At 45.0% G+C, this 21506-nt stretch overlaps 2 protein-coding genes across 2 annotated transcripts in view; one reads left to right on the top strand and one right to left on the bottom strand.

Moving 5' to 3' along the window:
* Positions 1–4391, top strand: part of hspa12b (heat shock protein 12B) — a 34858-nt gene extending 30467 nt beyond the window's left edge. Inside the window, exons 11-16 of the mRNA XM_038987980.1 lie at positions 205–293; positions 392–561; positions 830–933; positions 1370–1560; positions 2279–2472; positions 2878–4391. Of these exons, the coding sequence (XP_038843908.1) occupies positions 205–293; positions 392–561; positions 830–933; positions 1370–1560; positions 2279–2472; positions 2878–3136 (1007 nt within the window). The 3' untranslated portion in view covers positions 3137–4391. The remainder of the gene's footprint in view (positions 1–204; positions 294–391; positions 562–829; positions 934–1369; positions 1561–2278; positions 2473–2877) is intronic.
* Positions 4392–8699: 4308 nt separating this feature from the next.
* Positions 8700–20105, bottom strand: cct7 (chaperonin containing TCP1, subunit 7 (eta)). Its single transcript, XM_038987929.1, has 13 exons — positions 20015–20105; positions 16905–17058; positions 16660–16766; positions 16270–16448; positions 16027–16088; positions 15595–15704; positions 14936–15100; positions 14477–14554; positions 14084–14194; positions 13751–13848; positions 12186–12318; positions 11349–11555; positions 8700–9668 (listed from the first exon to the last, which is right to left on the bottom strand). Exons 1-13 carry the CDS (start codon positions 20018–20020, stop codon positions 9441–9443), a joined length of 1638 nt encoding a protein of 545 aa, XP_038843857.1. The 5' UTR covers positions 20021–20105; the 3' UTR covers positions 8700–9440.
* Positions 20106–21506: the final 1401 nt, after the last annotated feature.

Genomic DNA, 21506 nt, shown 5'->3' with positions numbered 1-21506 from the left:
AGTCAGGGGTGTATAATCAGGGGTGTATAGTCAGGGGTGAATAGTCAGGGGTGAATAGTCAGGGGTGAATAGTCAGGGGTGTATAGTCAGGGGTGTATAGTCAGGGGTGTATAGTCAAGGGTGAATAGTCAGGGGTGAATAGTCAGGGGTGAATACTTTTTTTACGAGACTCATACAATGTTTTCATTAATTTGCCTATTTTAGGAGGTCCATACGGGGCGGTCGGCGTCGACCTAGCCTTTGAAGCCATGCTTTGTAAGATCTTCGGGGAGGACTTTATCGAGAGCTTCAAGGTAATTTTCTAGAGCATAGAGCATGACGCTTGCATCGCCAGGGTCGTGGGTTTGATTCCGGCTGGATAATAGCGTCTGATAAATATCTGTTTTTTTAGGCGAAGCGTCCCGCTGCATGGGTGGATCTGACCATCGCGTTCGAGGCTCGTAAACGCACGGCCACGCCAGGGCGATCCAGCGCACTGAATATCTCTCTGCCCTTCTCCTTTATCGACTTCTACAAAAGATACAGAGGACAGAGTGTGGAGACTGCCCTGCGCAAGAGCAAGTATGTAGTGGGGAGCGAAAGGTTGTGTGTGTGTGTGTGTGTGTGTGTGTGTGTGTGTGTGTGTGTGTGTGTGTGTGTGTATTTGACATCTCTCCCTGTGTGAGGATGAACAAAATAACATAAAAATAGTGTATGACCCCTCTCTCTACATTAGTAAGAACATAGAAAAGTGGTCGTCTCACCCCCTGCATGTCTCTTTTACGGTCTCTCTCTCTCTTTATTTATCCGGGCGAACAAACTCTTATTTACAATGTCTCTCTCTCTGTAGCATGAACATAGTGAAGTGGTCGTCTCAGGGAATGCTACGTCTCACTCCTGAAGCCATGAACGAACTGTTCCAACCCACCATTAACAACATCATCAAACACATTGGTGAGACACACACACACACACACACGCAGACACACACACACACACACACACACACACAGACACAGACACACACACACACACACACACAGACACAGACACAGACACACACGCAGACACACACACAGACACAGACACACACACACACACACACACACACACACACACACACACACACACACACATAGACACAGACACAGACACAGACACACACACACACACACACACACACACACACACACACACACACACACACACACACACACACACACACACACACACACACACACATAGATACAGACACAGACACACACACACACACAAACACACTCACTAACATTATTTGGTCTGACAATGTAGCATAAAGGGACACATTTGATATAAACCTCAACATTGACATGTTGGTCTCACCTCCCCTCTCATTCCTCTCTCCCTCCAGAGGAGTTGATGCAGAGACAGGAAGTGCAGGGTATTCGCTTCCTGTTCCTGGTTGGGGGTTTCGCTGAGTCGCCCATGCTGCAGCGGGCGGCCCAGAATGCTTTGGGGCAAACGTGTCGCATCATCATCCCTCAGGATGTGGGTCTGACCATACTGAAGGGGGCTGTGTTGTTCGGACTGGACCCCACCGTGGTGAGAGTATATACACACAGACAAACACCGTGGTACGCAGAGTCACACTGTGGTACACACACACCGTTGTATGCGCACACCATGGTACGCACAGTCACACCGTGGTACGCACACACACAGTTTTGTAGAACTGACCTTGTGGGGGGACACAATTTAGTCCCATTCAAAATCCTATATTCCCTAACCCCTAACCTTAACCCAAAAACCTAACTCTAAAACTAAACCTAGCTCCTAACCCTAACCCTAAACCTAGCTCCTAACCCTAATCCTAGTTCCTAACCCTAAAATGTATTCTAACACTAAATTCTAACCTTAACCCTTAACCCCCTAGTTGGTCAAATTTTTGGGGACTTCTGGTTAAACACGTCCGCTCTCAACCCCACTGTGGTACGTATACACACTACTACCATGGGTGCATCTCAATTGTATTTCCTTATTGCCTTGATTCCTCTCTCCTCGTATCCTTCTCAAAAGGTTCCTCCCCTCTGAACTTCTCCAATGGGTTGAGAAGTAGGTGAGGACAGAGGATGTGAGGAATCAAGGAAATACGATTGAGATTCACCTCCTGTTCTAAACATTTCCCCTGTTCCTCCCTCCAGGTGCTATGACGTCACCAACTATTCGAACCAATCACTGCTCTCTCTCCTCTCCCCAGGTGCACACACACACTGTGGAACCCTGTTATAAACATTTTCCATCTCCCTTTACTCTCCTTCAGGTGCGTGTGCGTCGTTGCCCTCTGACCTACGGCGTTGGGGTTCTAAACCGCTTCGTGGAGGGTCGACACCCCCGGGACAAACTACTGGTCAAGGAGGGCCGTGATTGGTGCACCGACATCCTCGATAGATTCGTCTCCGTTGACCAATCGGTGGCTTTAGGCGAGGTCGTCAGGCGGAGCTACACGCCGGCTAGGTCGGGTCAGACACACACACACAGAGCAAAGTCGGGTTACACAAACACAGCGAGGTCGGGTCAGACACACACATAAACATGCACACACACAGCATGGCTGGGAAGGGCTTAGGGACCCGAGACTCTCTGCACCTCGACAGACAGACAGACGGACGGACGGACGGACGGACGGACGGACGGACGGACGGACGGACGGACGGACAGACAGACAGACAGACAGACAGACAGACAGACAGACAGACAGACAGACAGACAGACAGACAGACAGACAGACACACAGACAGACACACAGACACACAGACACACACACACAGACACACACACACAGACACAGACACACACAGACACACACAGACACACACACTTAGAGAGACTCACCAAACCTTCTCCTCCCTCTTTCTCTAGATCCGGTCAGAGGAAGATCATCATCAATATCTACTGCAGCGTCAGCGACGACGTCGTTTACATCAGCGACCCTGGAGTGAGGAAGTGCGGCGCGATCACTCTGGATCTACCGGAGGCGTTGCCGGGGACGGTTGACGGGGCGGAAAGGAGAGAGATCCGAGCCACAATGCAGTTCGGAGACACAGAGATCAAAGTGATGGCGGTAGACATGGCGACCAATCAGACGGTCCGAGCCGCCATCGACTTCCTTTCAAATTGAGGAGACTGAGTACAATGTCAAAGAGTAAAGAAGGAGAAAGTAGGAAATGGACCCACGAGGAATAGGTCCGAAGTGAAAGATCCAGGATCAATTAAATGTTTCAATATTGAGTTATGGCATGATGTGACATTTTAAGTGACTACAAGACCTTCGAACTGCTCAACATCACAATTCCTTTTTTCACATCGAAACAAAACATCTCAATCTGATCTAGGATCAGGTCCCTCTGGGAGCTGCCTGAATATATTGGGCTTGTTGGAGACCACTGCCGAATCCTGACCAATCACCTTGAATCATAAATAACCACTCATGATTACTTGTAGATAAGTCGGTCAGCATTTACCCACAATGCATCACGGATCAAATCCTTGCTCTCGAACATGGCTATAGACTCTTGCCTGTATCTAGTTCCAGTGCCTCCGTCTTCAAGTCAACTGATAATATAATAATAATACTAATGTTGTAGTGCCACCTTGTGGCCACTGGATTGAATGACCAGCTGAACAAGTGTTTTACTTTCTCTGTATGGAGAAATGAACTGAACTATGGACTGGTTGTGACGAGGACTGACAGAAATATGCTATGAATATATCCGAACCATTGATTGTATACGCTAGTAATTTAGACCTTTTATATACAGTTGCTTGAAAGAAATGTAGGCTTCTTGGAAAAACACCAAATAAGGTATGATCACAACAGTATTTAAGTTGTGTACACAGTACATGCAGATGTCCTGATGGATCCTGTATTTTATACCCTTCTCATATGAAATATTATCATTTTATGTATAAAGAACTATCTTAAGAAATAACCTGTCTATAGCTTGTTCATCGAAGATAACCATATTAATTGTCGGTTGAAGCTAGAATCCTTATTTTGCTAGAATCCTTATTTTGCGCATTTTTTGTCAAAAGCTAAGGGATGGGCTTGGGAAAATGTAAGGACTCAAAACCATAGACAGAGCTATGTATATAAGGATGGACCATCCATGATATCAAATGTAATAGTTTTAGCCATGTTGAGGCTATACACTGCATTTACATTGTTAACAAACATTGAGTAAAAGAAGCTCATATTTTGGTTTCTGATTAAGTAAGATAGGTGAACTGAAGCTCATATACACATAGTATATGTGCATTCAGCAAGTATTCACACTCATTGACTTACTCCACATTTTGTTGTGTTACAAAGTTCAATTAAAATTGATTTGGAACTTTTTTTTTTGTCAATGATCCACACAAAATACTCTATAATGTCAAAGTGGGAAGAAAAATGATAATATTTGTATGTTTAAAAAAAAAAAAAAAAAAAATCTTGATAAGTATTCAACCCCCTGAGTCAATACGTCAGAATCACCTTTGGCAGCGATTACAGTTCAAATAAAATAAAATTGTATTGGTCACACACACATGGTTAGCAGATGTTAATGCAAGTGTAGCGAAAATGCTTGTGCTTCTAGTTCCGACCATGCAGTAATATTTAACAAGTAATCTAACAATTTCACAACAACTACCTTATACACACAACTGTAAAGGAATGAATAAGAATATGTACATATAAATATATGGATAAGCGATGGCCGAACGGCATAGGCAAGATGCAGTAGATGGTATAGAATACAGTATATACATATGATATGAGTAATGTAGGGTATGTAAACATTATATAAAGTGGCATTGTTTGAAGTGACTAGTGATACATTTATTACATCCAATTTTTCATTATTAAAGTGGCTAGAGATTTGAGTCAGTATGTTGGCAGCAGCCACTCAATGTTAGTGATGGCTGTTTAACAGTCTTATGGCCTTGAGATAGAAGCTGTTTTTCAGTCTCTCGGTCCCAGCTTTGATGCACCTGTACTGACCTCGCCTTCTGGATGATAGTGGGGTGAACAGGCAGTGGCTTGGGTGGTTGTCCATGATGATCTTTTTGGCCTTCCTGTGACATCGGGTGGTGTAGGTGTCCTGGAGGGCAGGTAGTTTGGCCCCGGTGATGCGTTGTGCAGACCTCACTACCCTCTGGAGAGCCTTAAGGTTGTGGGCGGACCAGTTGCCGTACCAGGCAGTGATACAGCCCGACAGGATGCTCTCGATTGTGCATCTGTAAAGGTTTGTGAGTGTTTTTGGTGACAAGCCAAATTTCTTCAGCCTCCTGAGGTTGAAGAGGCGCTGTTGCGCCTTCTTCACCACGCTGTCTGTGTGGGTGGACCATTTCAGTTTGTCTGTAATGTGTACGCCAAGGAACTTAAAACTTTCCACCTTCTCCACTACTGTCCCATCGATGTGGATAGGGGGGTGCTCCATCTGCTGTTTCCTGAAGTCCACGATCATCTCCTTTGTTTTGTTGACGTTGAGTGTGAGGTTATTTTCCTGACACCACACTCCGAGGGCCCTCACCTCCTCCCTGTTGGCTGTCTCGTCGTTGTTGGTAATCAAGCCTACCACTGTAGTGCCGTCTGCAAACTTGATGATTGAGTTGGAGGCGTGCATGGCCACGCAGTCGTGGGTGAACAGGGAGTACAGGAGAGGGCTGAGAACGCACCCTTGTGGGGCCCCAGTGTTGAGGATCAGCGGGGTGGAGATGTTGTTTCCTACCCTCACCACCTGGGGGCAGCCCGTCAGAAAGTCCAGGACCCAGTTGCACAGGGCGGGGTCGAGACCAGCTTAATGACGAGTTTGGAGGGTACTATGGTGTTAAATGCTGAGCTGTAGTCGATGAACAGCATTCTTACATAGGTATTCCTCTTGTCCAGATGGGTTAGGGCAGTGTGCAGTGTGATTGCATCGTCTGTGGACCTATTGGGGCGGTAAGCAAATTGGAGTGGGTCTAGGGTGTCAGGTAGGGTGGAGGTGATATGATCCTTGACTAGTATCTCAGTTACCTTAGCTTTCTTGGGAACAGGAACAATGGTGGCCATCTTGAAGCATGTGGGAACAGCAGACTGGGATAGGGATTGATTGAATATGTCCGTAAACACAACAGCCAGCTGGTCTGCGCATGCTCGGAGGACGCGCCTAGGGATGCCGTCTGTGCCGGCAGCCTCGCGAGGGTTAACACGGTTAAATGTTTTACTCACGTTGGCTGCGGTGAAGGAGAGCCCGCAGGTTTTGGTAACGGGCCGTGTCGGTGGCACTGTTCTGTCCTCAAAGCGAGCAAAGAAGCTGTTTAGTTTGTCTGGGAGCAAGACATCAGGGTCCGCGACGGGTCTTTCTGCATAAGTCTCTAAGAGATTTGCACACCTGGATTTTACAATATTTGCACATTCTTTTTACAATTCTTCAAGCTCTGTCAAGTTGGTTGTTGATCATTGCTAGACAGCCATTTTCGAGTCATGCCATACATCTTCAAGACAATTTAAGTCAAAACTGTGACTAGGCCACTCAGGATCATTCAACTCCAGTGTATATTTGGCGTTGTGTTTTAGGTTATTGTCCTGCTGAAAGGTGAATTTGTCTCCCAGTGTCTGTTGGAAAGCAGACTGAACCAGATTTTCCCATAACATGATGCAGCCACCACCATGCTTGAAAACATGAAATGATACTCAGTGATGTTTTGGATTAACAGTTTATTCAGGACAAAGCTCATTTAATTGCCACATTTTTTTGTTTTACTTTAGTGCCTCAATGCAAACAGTATGCATGTTTTAGAATATTTATTTGTTCATGTTTCCTTTTCACTGTCAATTAGGTTAGTATTGTGGAGTAACTACAATGCTGATGATCCATCGTTAGTCTTCTGTCACAGCCATTAAACTCTGCTTTATAGTCACCATTGGCATCATGGTGAAATCCCTGAGCAGTTTCCTTCCTCTCCGGCCACTGAGTTAGGAATGACACCTGTATCTTTGTAGTGTCTGGGTGTATTATATTTTTACGCATCTACCAATAGGTGCCCTTCTTTGTGAGACATTAGAAAAACCTCCCTGGTCTTTATGGTTGAATTTCACTGCTCGACTGAGGGACCTTACAGATTAGTGTGTGTGGGTACAGATTGTTCAATAATGAATGACTCAGTCCATGCAATTTAAGCAAATGTTACACTCCTGAACAAAAATAAATGATACATACACATTTGATTTTTTTACTGTTACAGTATAAGGAAATCAGTCAATGGAAATAACTTCATTAGTCCCTAATCTATGGATTTCACATGACTGGGAATACAGATATGCATCTGTTGGTCACATACCTTAAAGGTAGGGGCATGGGTCAGAAAACAAGTCAGTATCTGGTGTGACCACCATTTGCCTCATCCAGCGCGACATCTCCTTTGCATAGAGTTTATCAGGCTGTTGACGGTGGCCTGTTGTCTGTCTCACTCCTTTTCAGTGGCTGTGAGACATTGGATATCGGCGGGAACTGGAAACCGCTGTCATACACGTTGATCCAGAGCATGCCACACATGCTCGATGGGGGACATGTCTGGTGAGTATGCAGGCCATGGAAGAACTGGGACATTCTCAGCTTCCAGGAATTGTGTACAGATCCTTGAGACACGAGGCCGTGTATTATCATGCTGAAACGGGAGTTGATTGCAGCGGAGGAATGGCACGACAATGAGCTTCAGGATCTCGTCACGGTATCTCTGTGCATTCAAATTGCCATCGATAAAGTGCAATTGTGTTTGTTGTCCGTAGCTTATGCCTGCCCATACCATAACCCCACCATGGGGCACTGTTCACATCAGCAAATCTGCTCGCCCACACGATGCCATACACATCTGCCCGGTAGTTGAAACCGGCATTCATCCGTGAAGAGCACACTTCTCCAGCGTGCCAGCGGCCAACGAAGGTGAGCCTTTAACCACTGAAGTCGGTTACGACGACGAGCAGACATTTTAGTTTACGAAAACACCTTCAGTTGTGCAAACACAGTTTCATCAGCTGTCCGGGTGGCTGGTCTCTGACGATCCTGCAGGTGAAGAAGCCCGGATGTGGGAGGTCCAAGGGCTGGTCATGAGGCCAGTTGGACATACTGCCAAATTCTCAAAAAACTACATTGAGGTGGCTTATGGTAGAGAAATGAACATTCAATTCTCTGGCAAAAGCACAAGTGGACAATCCTGCAGTCAGCATGCCAGTTGCACGCTGCCTCAAAATGTGATACATCTGTGGCATTGTGTTGTGTGACAAACCTACACATTAGAGTGGCATTTTATTGCCCCCTGCACAAGGTGCACCTGTGTAATGATCATGCGGTTGAAATCAGTTTCTTGATATGCCACACCTGTCAGGTGGATTATCATCTTGGCAAAGGAGAAATGTTCACTAACAGGGTTGTAAACACATGGAGAAATAAGCTTTTTGTGCGTATGGAACATTTCTGGGATTTATTTCATTTCACCTCACGAAACCAACACTTTACATGCGTTTATATTTTTGAGGCTTGCCATAACGAAAAGGGTTGAATACATATTGGTATGGCAACCCCCAAACGTCATTGAAGGGTAGGTAAACGCTATGCATCAGGATTTGACTAGTGAAGCTTTCCAGATCATCAAATCCAAGGTATTTTCAGCTAATATTCAAACACACACCTCTTCCTGCAACACACAGGAGACAGTAGTTGAGCTGTAGAATTATTGATTTTAATGGTCCAATAATAAATAGCAACAAAGCAACAAAAAACATTGTCAACAACATGACTAACTCAGTGCGTGTGACAGTTAGAAGCATTACAAAAGACAGCACCCTTGACTCTGTCCTAGACAATGGCTGGGGGGGGGGGGGGGGGGGGGTCTAAACACATGCAAAAAAACGAAAAGAAAATGGTATTGGGGCGATGCGGCTCAAGTCTCCAGCCATCTCAATGTGAAGAAATGTGACACAAAGGGAATAAGAGTTGTAGTTAGTAAGACAGACTGATGTTAGTCATATAACAGGTGAACTGGTTTTGCCAACTAATGCATTAAGATGACTGGACAACATAGATGCCATCAGTTACAAGGAGAGAAAAGGGAAATTGGACCAAATTCGACCACCATCCTAGCCAGAGCCCAGAGTACCACTACTACCGTTGCTGTTGCACCCCTCACGTAAGAAGTATTGGGAGGGGACTGAAGTGAGGCTTGACCAGAGCCATAGACATACACGGCTCAGTAAACTCCATTAGAATTTAGAGGCTCTCTAATAGAACCGCCATGTTGGTTCCAAACATTCCAAAGACTATCACATTCTAATTAAAATGAACAGAATCTCATCTTGACTGCTGTTGTCATGGGAACATTTAGTAACAAAGTGACTGATTCTTTCCTATTTCACCAGAATGTCTGTCTATGGCTCTGGAGGTTAGAGGTCAGGGTCCCCTTTAGTGAGCATGGGGTCTGCCACGTCCACGGCCTCTCCCGCCCCCTGGTGGCCCTTCTACGCTACTGCGCGGGTTCTTGATGGTCTCATCCACTGAGAGGATGAGGCAGGCGGCCTCGCTGGCGGCAGTCAGGGCGTTGATACGCACGATGGAGGGTTCCCACACACACGCCAAGTAGTTATCAGCTATATCCTCATTGTTCACGTCTACACCGTACCACATACCACCCTAATAGGAGAGGGGGAGAGAGAGAGACAGAGGAGGTTAGTGTGTGGACCTCTCATAGGGGTTTAAGCAGTAAGCCTAATGAAGCAGACTATAGAAGAAAGTCAGCGAGAAGTGGGTGCAGGTGCATCTGCGACAGCAGAAAGTCAGATACTAGTGGTTTTTCAACAGCAAGGCTCAGATCAACATGGCAGCGTCAACATAGCTGCTATTGTTTATAAAAAAGTTGGTATAAATGTTAAAATAAACTTTTCTATATCCATCTATGACACTCAAACTGGAAACATAATATGGGTACAATTCATTGGTTACTGACAGGTGCCAAATAGCACTTTTGAACACAAGATTTTTGTAAAGTTCATGCAGTCAAGTCACAAGTCGGACAGTTTTTATCCCCATAAGAGTTAAACGTAGATTTCAATTTCGGCTCAGTACGTGGACCTCCTGTGTCTACACACACACACAAAAAAAAAAATCGTAAAGATTTGCCATTTAACTTTTAAACTGTCTTAGCCTATCTATCTAATGTGGCATAAGCAGTCATGTTGTCAAACAACTACTTCAAAAGTCTTATGTAGGACCCCTTCGCACGGTACGCAGGGATGACGAAACGACAAGAGGCGCTGTTAATTTTAAAACCTCATTTTAGATATTTTTTCTGCTTATAATTAGCAACATTTGGTAGACTATTTGTTAGTCAAATTGTCTACAATAGCTTCTCTTCTGTCATTACTTGACGCTTAAAGCCAGAATACGGTCATATCGATAGAATGTTTATGATGCACTGAGCATTCTATCTAGTTGACGTCGGTCAAGTACTTTGATTTCTGTTTAGGGACCAGGGAGACATCCAAATGATAGTTTGAACATTTTTAAAGAAATGGAAAGCTGTGAAAACGATCCAACATGTTTTCGGATAGTATTTCAGTTGGTCTTGGGTGCATATTGTGTGTGTTTGAAAATGAAACTTGTCACCTTTTATAAAATTGCATGTTTAGGCTATATAACAAGACCCTAAACGATCAAGCACATTCTGTTAAGATGTTGAAAGAAATAGTTTCATATTTCTCCACTCCTGTTCCCAAAACAGAATTAACATTTGGTCTAGAATTTTACTGAGATAAAAACTTAAATTCGGCAGGAGTTATTAAAATAGGCTACATGAGGCCTACAGTCAGTGTCCAGACGGCAAGATTATATTCCAACTACTAGACTGCTACACTAAAAAGACAATTCTGGCATCCATACAGCGCTATTTGATGCAAAGAGAGAAAGTGTTGTGAAAAGACAGCCAGGGATTGTCATTCGTTAGGCCTGCACAAGTCTGTCACTCATCTCTGCCTTCGGCCAAGATGTCAGTTATCGTTCAACCACACCTCATTTGAGCGTATTCAACAAGTTGAAGTCTATTGGTTCGTTCTTCATGCGGTAATGATCAAGTAATAGGTTCCAAGAAAACTTGAGGATTTTTCTAATTATTGTGACAGGCTCATGTTTTAACAGTACGGTGTACCCCCAATGTTTTTATTTTATTTATTTTTTAAACTTACTTTCACCTCTACCCATAATGCAACACAATGAAAAGGTGACCAACAACAGTCAACATCTTGACAAAAGTGATCGGCTGGAACGCGCCCATTGTCTACCCACCTGTGTAGGCATGGTGTGTGTGTGTGTGTCTACCTGTGCGTGCTTGGCCCGCAGCTTGTTGAGTATGTTGGTGGCGTCAAAGCCTGCGTTGTCACACAGCTGTCTGGGGATAATCTCTAGAGCCTTAGCGTATGCTCCAATCAGCAGCTGCTGCTTGCCAGGAATGGTTCTGGAATAATCACGCAGATACTTTGAGAGTTCCATCTCGATCGCACCTCCGCCAGCCACGATGGAGTCATTCTGGAGAGGATGGAGGGAGAGGTTAATGAATGGTTCTGGAATAATCACAAAGATACTTTGAGAGTTCCATCTCTACTGCACCAGCTAGGATGGAAGAGAGGAGACGATTTAAACTGTCGTTCTTATTTACAATGACGGCCTACCGGGGAACGGTGGGTGCCATCCTTCTACAGTGAGCTGATATTTAAAAGCCTAGTTTTAAAATTTGTGATTTTTCTAGTCTGTGTTTTTTAAATGTGTGCCCACTTCCACTTCCTCCTGTCCCTGAACAAGGCAGTTAGCCTTGTTCAGGGAGTTAGCCTTGTTCAGGGACAGAATGACAGATTTTTACCTTGTCAGCTCGGGGATTTGTTACTGGCCCAACGCTCTAACCACTAGGTTACCGACTTCAATGACTGTTAGGGAACAGTGAAATGTGCTGGATAGGAGGACGCATTTAACTACACAGATACCTTGGGTTAGTTACCCAGCCCAAGCACTGATTAAATATCAGCTCACTGTAGAAGGATGGCATTGGTTTAAGTCAGAGTTGAGTAGAGGGAGCACTTGTCACAAAGACCATTTTAGCTTCAGGATGTGCCCTCAATCCAACACTATGGTTTAGGTCCAGTGGCCTGCGGGTCAACCTACCTTGATGGCTCTGCGTACGATCATGATGGCGTCGTGTAGAGAGCGCTCCGTCTCCTCCATGAACTGCTCAGCTCCGCCCCTCAGGATGATGGTACACGTATGGGAGCGAGGACAACCCTTGAAGAAGTTATACCTGGAGGAAGTGGGCACACATTTAAAAAACACAGACTAGAAAAATCACAAATTTCAAAACTAGGCTTGGTGAAATTTTCCCAATCTTTGCAATACAATATTTTAAAAAAGACACTGCCAGGCCAGGGAAATGTTCCACTAGCCAGGGCTCGGTTTCCTGATATCGATGGAACTTAGGCTAATGAGTGTTTTAACAAAGCATCGTTACAAAACGGCCGAATATGTAACATGCGTTTCCCAAAACACAGTGCAACAAAAAACGTTTGCCAAGTGCGTTGTTAGAGCACGTGTCGATAGGCCTACGGATAGAAAAAAGGCAGCGCAGTTTTCTCCATTCAACATTAACAGGCCTCCCGAGAGGCGCAGTGGTCTAAGGCACCGCATCGCAGTGGTCTAAGGCACCGCATCGCAGTGGTCTAAGGCACCGCATCGCAGTGGTCTAAGGCACCGCATCGCAGTGGTCTAAGGCACCGCATCGCAGTGGTCTAAGGCACCGCATCGCATCACAGTGGTCTAAGGCACCGCATCGCATCACAGTGCTTGAGGCATCACTCCAGACCCGGGTTCGATCCCAGGCTGTGTCATAACCGGCCATCCCTTAGGGTTGCCCACAACTGGTCCAGCGTCATCCGGGTTAGGCCGGGGCCCTTACTTGGCTTATTGCACTCTAGTAACTCCTTGTGGCGGGCACATTGGTGCAGCTGTCTTCCGTGTTAAGTGGGCGGGTGTTAAGGAGTGCGGTTTGGCGGGTCGTGTTTTGGAGGACGCATGACTCGACTGTCGCATCTCCCCGAGCCCGTCGGGGGAGTTGGCGCCCCGTCGGGGGAGTTGGCGCAATGAGACAAGATTAAACTTGGATCGCAATTGGATATCATGAAATTGGAGAGAAGAGGGTGAAATACAAAAACCTTACCATTATTCCACAATTACTGACAACAGATCAACTCCTAGTGAAATTATCACCGATATGGCTGCAAATATTAAGCCAGATTATTCTAGCCCAATGCTTAGCCTACCCTACAATAGGCCTAATGCACTAAAGCATTGATTTGGCACATCCTGAAATATATTGAGTCAAATTACAGCCAGCCTACAACTGGCAAAATATTAATTGAATTAACGTGAAATTGATTTCAATAGGTCTATGTAGTCCACTGTAGGTCTCTTAAGACAGTCCTCTTGGTTTTCATTTGAAGCACCATTTTATACTCTTCGCTTGTTTGCCAACTTTGTATTTGTAGTCAACTTTGTACTGGGCGGTCACAGAGACAAACATTTTTATTCTGTGTTTAGCGGAGATCTTCCGTTACAAAATGCGCAAGGACAATTATTATTATTTTTTTAATCCAACAGCGCACTTAGCTGTTCTACAAGTGTCCCGAAGCAGTCGGCAAATAAACACACTGAGGAGTGTTCCTCCTAGGAGCCCTCACCTCTCTCCTCCAACCTGCACCTCTTCAAAGACTTCACAGCGCCCCAGGACATCGTCTGTCATGGAGCCAACACTGGTCTGGATGGAGCCCCCGCAGGCCTGGAGGACACATTACACAGAAACACACACCACATTAGGAACAATACAGTTTGAAAATGTACAAACCAATAGAAGATACTATTGATAAGAATTACACTCTTGACAGTTGCTCTAAATTCAGACAAATGCTTGCGAACTTCTCAAATGAGAAACAGACATTTTCCATGGCTTGGAAGACTCTACAAATGAACACAGCCCAGTTTTAAAATCCAATTATCTGACTGCGGTCCCATACCATCATTGTCCTCTTGAGGTCCTCCTCCTGAACACGTCCGGCACAAAACAGATCCCGGTCAGCAAAGTACTGTGTGGCCACATCTCCAATGGGCAGCTTAGACAGGACCACCTTAAAAAGGAGCAACATGTCACATTTCAGACACAACTTTTGATTTCTTCATGCTTTTAAAACAAAGATAAATTGTGAGTCTAGATTTACTATCGCTGATGCGTTTTTTGGGGGGATAAGTTGAATTAATTTCCTTTAAAAAAAAGTCTGCTAGCATGAAAGTCAACATTGTCTAACCTTAGTCTCCGCTGCCAGCAAGCTAGCATGCCGTAGTCACGGCAACCCGTTCAACCAACTGCCAGAGGACATGTAAACCAGGGAAAACGTCGTCTAGCTACGTACCTTGGCTCCTGACTTGTAGATCTTCTCCAGCTTGTCATACAGGATGTTCCACTCTGCATCCACGATGGCCTGGTAGTCCTGGAGAGGAGACCCGAGGGGAAAGGGTGCATAGACTTCACTCTCCCTTATTCATTTAAAAAGCATTGGTGTAGGGTACTGTAATGCCTATGGCTTAGTCAATAATACTCTTTATATTTCAGATGTATACAGGGACAGGGTGATTGAATGGAACGCCATCTTTAGAGTCTGGCGGTAGTGCTTAACCCAAGACTCCAGATCACATATAATCACTGGAGACGTGGGTACGAATCACGTCTCTCTCATATATATATTTTTTAAGCAGGTCGAAACATCTGGCAATTGTCTTAGTCTAAATATGAAGAATATGAGACTGAGTGACAACAGCAGAGCCAAAAACGCTCCTTTATTGATTGTTAAATTGATTGATCGATTACTAACCTCAACAGATTTGACGCGGACCTCTGCATTGTCCTTCTCGGCCTTCAGCTCCAGCTCTACATTGAGCAGAGCGATCTTGGGCTGGTCGTAACGTTTAGGCTGCATCTCAAACCCGGCGTAGGAGAACGTCTTCTTGAAGGCCACGCCAGCTACCAGGTGAGACTCCTGTAGAGGGAGGAGGGGTGGGAGAGAAGAGGGGAGAAGAGACAAGGGGGGTAAAATTAGTCTCTTGTAGAGGGAGACAGACAAGACTGCAATAGGTGGTGGAATAAATGAAACCTTTTGAAAGGATCCAGGCCACATGGTAGTGCACTAGAATCAATAATTTCCCTGTTAACACCAGACAGGACGCTGGGTTGTACCGTGTTTACACTGGGACAGGAGTAGACCATTTTTAAAAACCTGGAAGACCAGGCGTTTTGAATTTAGGCAATCACTGAACTAATCAATTAGCTCAGTTGGTCAGGTGTGTTGTCTAGTTGGAACAAAGTAGTTTACCCTGCTTTAGGTCCTATAATGAGATGGACCCTAGGTCCCAGCCCGACACCCCAAGATGGAGAGCCGCGTTAGTATATCGAGATTCAGCACTGTAGTCTCATCTCACTAAAACGACACGCTCCATCTTCCCTCTCTCACACCCCCTAAGGTGCCAGTCTTACCTCCAGAGCTCCTCCCTGCACCTTCTTGATCCCGATCATCTTGAGAGGCAGCAGCTCATCGAGCATCATGACAGCCTCCACCACCATCTCACTGAAGAACTCCTTCTGACCTGGTGTTGAATTACAACATTAATACAAGCTGTATACTACAACCTTAACACCCCATGAATACCCGTACTCTGAAAAACTACCAGTCGTTAGGGTTGCATTATTTTGGCAACTTTACAAAAATTCCCAGAATCAGGAAGGAATAAGCAGGAAATCCAGAATTGTTCAACCAGGATAAAATGTTAAAACAAAAAAAGGGGGGGGGGATTTTGCCACCCTACCAATAGTAACAAATGCTGTAGATTAACAAATTGTAAGTCATTTGTAAAGCTAATTCCATCACCTTATGATTCTGTTGGTCAATCAAATCAAATAAAAACTGACCTGCGATCAGCTTGGAGTTCATGGCTGTGGCAGCACACTTCACCAAGAGTTCCCTCTGTTCTCTAGAGGGGGATAGAAGAGAGGGTGTAGACAGTGATCAGCTTGGAGTTCATGGCTGTGGCGTCACCAAGAGCTCCCTCTGTTCTCTAGAGGAAGACCACGGTTCAATCTGATGTCCAACGGAAACTTCTTCCCGCTTTATTCCATCCCCTTTGAAAGATCACACGCACACTCCCAACTCACTTCTTGTCGTCCTTCTTGACGGTGACAGAGATCTCTCGGATCTTCTTGACAGCCAGGTGCGTAGCGCTGCGGAAGGCTCTGATGATGGTCTGGGGGTGGAGACCCTCCTCCACGTACGGCTTCAACTGCTTCAGGAACTCTGCTGCCAACAGGGTTACAGACGTGGTACCGTCACCCACCTGGACAGAGAATAGAAAACAATGAATACAAATGGAGAGGGAACAGACTAACACTAGAACGAGAGGAGTCAGATGGGGGGGCTAGAGGATGGGGGGCTAAGGAGCCAGATGGGGGGGCTAGAGGAGCCAGATGGGTAGGGGGGGGGGGCTAGAGGAGCCATCACTAACACTTTCACAGAGACAGATGTACACAAACAAGACACACACAGACCTCAGCATCCTGGGAGCGTGCGATGTCCACCAGGGTCTTGGCAGCAGGGTGAACCACATCCAGCAGCTTCAGGATGGTCGCCCCGTCATTGGAGATGGTGGCTTTACCTGAGGGAGACATCCCACACACATAGCTTCAGTATCATTGCAAAAACAAGTGTCCAACTACTGCAGGCCATGCTCCCGTCCCCCCAAAATGGCAGACCATTTTCCCCCCTTCTCTGACATCTCCTCCATCCCTCTCACCTCTGCCATCCACCATGAGTTTGTCCATGCCGCGAGGCCCAAGTGTGGTGCGGACGGCCTCAGCGATGACCTGGCAGGCATTGATGTTGCTGATCAGCTGAGGGACGCCCTGAGACGTATCTGTCCCCTCCTTAAGCAGGATAACCGGTGTGGGCTACAGGGAGAGGAGGGAAGGAAAGAATTGAGAGATGATAACCGGTGTGGGCTACAGGGAGAGGAGGGAACGAATGAATTGAGAGATGAGCAAGACATCCTTCAGCAAGATGTTGGCTGGAGACAGACATCGATATTACAGTCACTATGCAGACAAGTTGGGCCCTGGTTAAGAGTGGGAAGGATGGAGAGGTAGGGTACTATGATTTCCGTGGACGGAATCGCGGAATTTGGTAATAAAAATGGAATCAACTGTAAAACGTGGAATATTGCATGATTTTCCATATTTTGACCGAAATTGATTTATTAAAAAAAGTGTAATGTAGAAAGTCGGACTCTTACGTCACCTCACAACTTGGCTGTCACTTTGAGAAACATGTCGAAGACGCCGTCAGAGGGCCAAGTCGTCAAAAACTAAAACATTCGACCCTAACCCCTAAATTCAGAGCAGAGCAATACCCAAAGAACTACGAGGTGTTTTGGAAATTCTGTCAACATACTATTGAGTGGAGCTGTAAAAACACAACGGGATGACCACTTAATGTCTAAAGCCAATGTGAAGAACAAAGAAAAGCACTGTTAGCCAGAGCATGCCTCTTCAAACGACCATTACTAGTGTAAGGGTATTAGCAGGTTCAAGACGAGAATTTATTCAGGACTTTGTGGCTGTGTGCGCCGAGTCTGACATCCCCTTAGAAAAGCTAAGAAAGCTACGGCCATTTCTAGTGAAGCATTGTAACTCCTACTAGCACGCAGCTAGGCTCACTTTGATCTCAAAAGCATCTCTCGACTGCATGATTGAAAGACTGCTCGTGCCCGTCAATACAGGCCTACAATAATACTCCAAAGAGCTCTGCAGAGATTGGGAGGCAAGTGCTTAACACATTGCATCCAGACACTGATACAATTCTGCTTGGCGTGGCTTAAAATAGTTTGATAGTGATTTTATTTTACTTGCCCCGGAAGAGCGTTAACGTCGAGCCCTGTAACACACCCAAACGAGGCCCATCTGAAACATGATCAATGAAATCACCAAGTAGCCTATTGTGGCAAAGATACGTCCGTAGCAGATTGTTAAACAGAACTTTATATGGATAATGTAGGTAGGCTAACCTTTTTTTCCCCTGTCAAAAATGAAACGAGCTCTTTCTGGTCACTAATCTGGATATGTGCACCGCCTTTTGCGCACCAATGCTAATGACTGGTCATTGGTCAACACACGCAACTTCCTGTTCTGAAGCACAGATCGGATTTTTTTAAACCAAAATCTGGGTCAATTGGCATAGGCTTTTGTTAGTGACCAGATCAAATAATTTAATAAAAGGTATAAATATAAAATATGTATAAAAATATATTTCCCCCAGTTTCACACTAGCAATGCCTCCAAACCTCAATGAGCTAGCTCACCTGACCTGTGTTGATTGACAGATTGCTGGTCCAATCACAGGGCCAAGTGTGCGTTTCACCAGCCAATCTTGCAAAGTTTTTTTTTTTATGTGCAATACTGTCTCAGGTGGCTGAAGGGTTATCCACACAGACTGTGCACAAAATGACTGACAGAACTTGGCCAGATAATTTCAAGACATCAGTCTCAGTCTCAAGTCCAGAGTCTTGAGGCTCCATGTCATTTTTTTTCTTCTATCAAGTAGATTCAAGTCATAAAAATTCGTGACTCGAACCCAAGTCATGACTCCACACATTTGGCTTTAAGCGTAGTGTTTGATGAAATAATTAAGACAAATGCTGGCCATCACAGATGCTCCTGAAGTTGCCGATAATAAGAGACAACAGCAGTCTGCAACCATTTTCATGTGGAGTGACAGTTTACAGTGACCTGCGTGCTAGTTATGATTTTCCAAATGCACATTTGTGAAACAGTTTAATTTAAATAATGTCTATGTATCTCAGAATAGTAGTAATGATTGTATTCTCACGTGCAAACTTGATTGTTTTTAATAACGCTTTAGCCATCTGCCTCACCAATTAACTAGTTACAAATTCTAACATGTATTATGTAAAAGATCCGTTTCTGGACGATGAAGCATGCTGCTTGTCAAAATGACCGAGGGACGCAGATTGTTTCATTTGATTAAGGCCAAGCAACGGCGCTCCCCTCTCCCCACTTTTGCTCGATAACATGACGGGGCCTTACACCAGTTCAACGTAAAATAACGTATTTAGTGTCTAAGGGGCTAGCCTTCCAATATGTCAATAACAGACAAAAACATGCTTAGTTGGGCCCATATGGGAGATATAACCCGCTAACTAGCCTAGCATAGCATAGCTGGAAGGTTCTCGACTGTTCTAACAATCTGATGCGCCACAACGCTGTCAAGACCGACAACCACTTCTTGCTAGCTACTACTGTAGTTAGCACATGGTTAGAATGGATCCACCTTGTCAAGATATTTTTTGCATTTCAACTAACCCGTTTATCCTAACCTGCTGCGTAAACTCTACCCCATTACGAGAATTCAAATCTGGCGTTAAATTTGACAAAAACTGGATCCTTCAAACCGTGACAGACAACCACACCTTGCTAGCTAGTAACGTTAGCACAAGTTGACAAAGCCAATACGTAGCTATTTTACTTAACCAGACGCGATGACTACTACGAAACAATATACATGGGTTTACACATAACTATAAACCCCATGTCAGCATATTACTAATGTACATAGCTAACCCCCCCCCCAAAAAAAATTAACTAACCGTACAGGACCGTCGCTAACTTGTAACAATACCGGTATGTCCATATGATGCGAAGTGATGCTACTTGTTAGCATCGTGATAACGGTGGACTTTATAACGTATTTTATTAGAAAAATAATGAGTCAATCTGGATAGAAAGAGCATACATTTTACAATACATGCAAATTGGGAACACATATACACGGATAATTTGACGGATGCGGGTGGATTTTGTCTGAATGAGCGAAGCATGAACGGCTACTCACCATCATCTTTACAATTCTTTTGAGAGAAACGGCACCGGTGTTCTATCCCACAATGCAGTTCGACTATGAACTTCTCTTCCTGTTTAATATAGCGTTTTAGATGTATCTATTTTTTAGCAGGGGTAACTTTGTACTTGTCATTGGGACACGCTTTAGAATTGGAACACGATTAAATTGAACTATTTTGACGTAGCCGAATTGTATATTTCCAGTCCCAATTCAATAACATTCTTTGTAATTTCTCTTGATATCGGCATTATCTTGTTGAGTGCACTCTGTCACATCAGTCCCAGGCCGTTGCATGTATTTCATGAGTCGACTGTTAAAAATGTAATGTCTTTCAATTCATTTCATACAAGAAATTATCATCCTAGAACATAATATACAAAATAATGATACTTTTCCCCTTTCATCTGTGCTTATACTAATTGTAGCTGTTTCCACACATGCAGTTTCTGCACATCTATTTCCATTATCATTACTCTGTACCTAATAGAACTTGGGGCCGCAGTGGAGAGGTTCCTCGAGTTGCTAGATGTCCACATCGAAGTTCCTCGATGTCCACATTACTGAGGACTTAACGTGGACCTCTGACACCAGCACAGTCGTGAAGAAGGCACGGCATTGCCTCTTCTCCCTCAGAAGGCTGAAACGATTTGGGATGGCCACTCAGATCCTTAGGAACTTCTACAGCTGCACCATCGAGAGCATCCTGACTGGTTGTATCACCATATGGTAAGGCAACTGCACCGCCCTTCGACCGGAAGACCCTACAGCGGGTGGTGCGGACGGCCCAGTGCATCACTGAGGATGAGCTCCCAGCCATCCAGGACGTACATGCCAGGTGGTGTCTGAGAAAAGCCTGAACAATTGCCAAACACTCCAGCCACCTGAGACATGGACTGTTCTCCATACTACCGTACCGGCGCATCAACGCTCAGACCAACAGACTCCTAAGCAGCTTCTATCCCCTGGCCATAAGACGGTTAAATGGCTGACGTCTACTGCTTCACCTCACACCTACACTGCTGCTAAAATTAGTATTGATTTAGTATTGACTACGCTGTCGTTCATTGATTATTGCCTTTACCATTAGTATCTATTTATCCTGCTACTATTCACTGTTAGTCCTGTTTACATGTACATCTATCTATAGTGCCTTCAGAATGTCTTTACATCCCTTTACTTTTTCCACATTTTGTTGTTTTACAGCCTGAGTTTTAACCGTATTAAAATTCAGACCTACACACATTAACCCATAATGTCAAAGTGGAACTAGGTTTGTCGAAATGTTCAACTCCTTTGTTATGGCAAGCCTAAATAAGTTCAGGAGTAAACATTTGCTTAACACGTGTCACTGCAACTGGATCCTGGACTTCCTGACGTGCCGCCCCCAGGTGGCGAGGATAAGGCCACAACCCATCCACCACGCTGACCCTCAAAATGGGGGCCCCTCAGGGGTGCGTGCTTAGTCCCCTCCTGTGCTCCCTGT

Source organism: Salvelinus namaycush, unplaced genomic scaffold (genome assembly GCF_016432855.1).
Source record: "Salvelinus namaycush isolate Seneca unplaced genomic scaffold, SaNama_1.0 Scaffold9, whole genome shotgun sequence".
NCBI lineage: Eukaryota > Metazoa > Chordata > Actinopteri > Salmoniformes > Salmonidae > Salvelinus > Salvelinus namaycush.
Note: the sequence above shows the minus strand (reverse complement) of the source record. Positions and strands in the feature narration are given on the sequence as shown.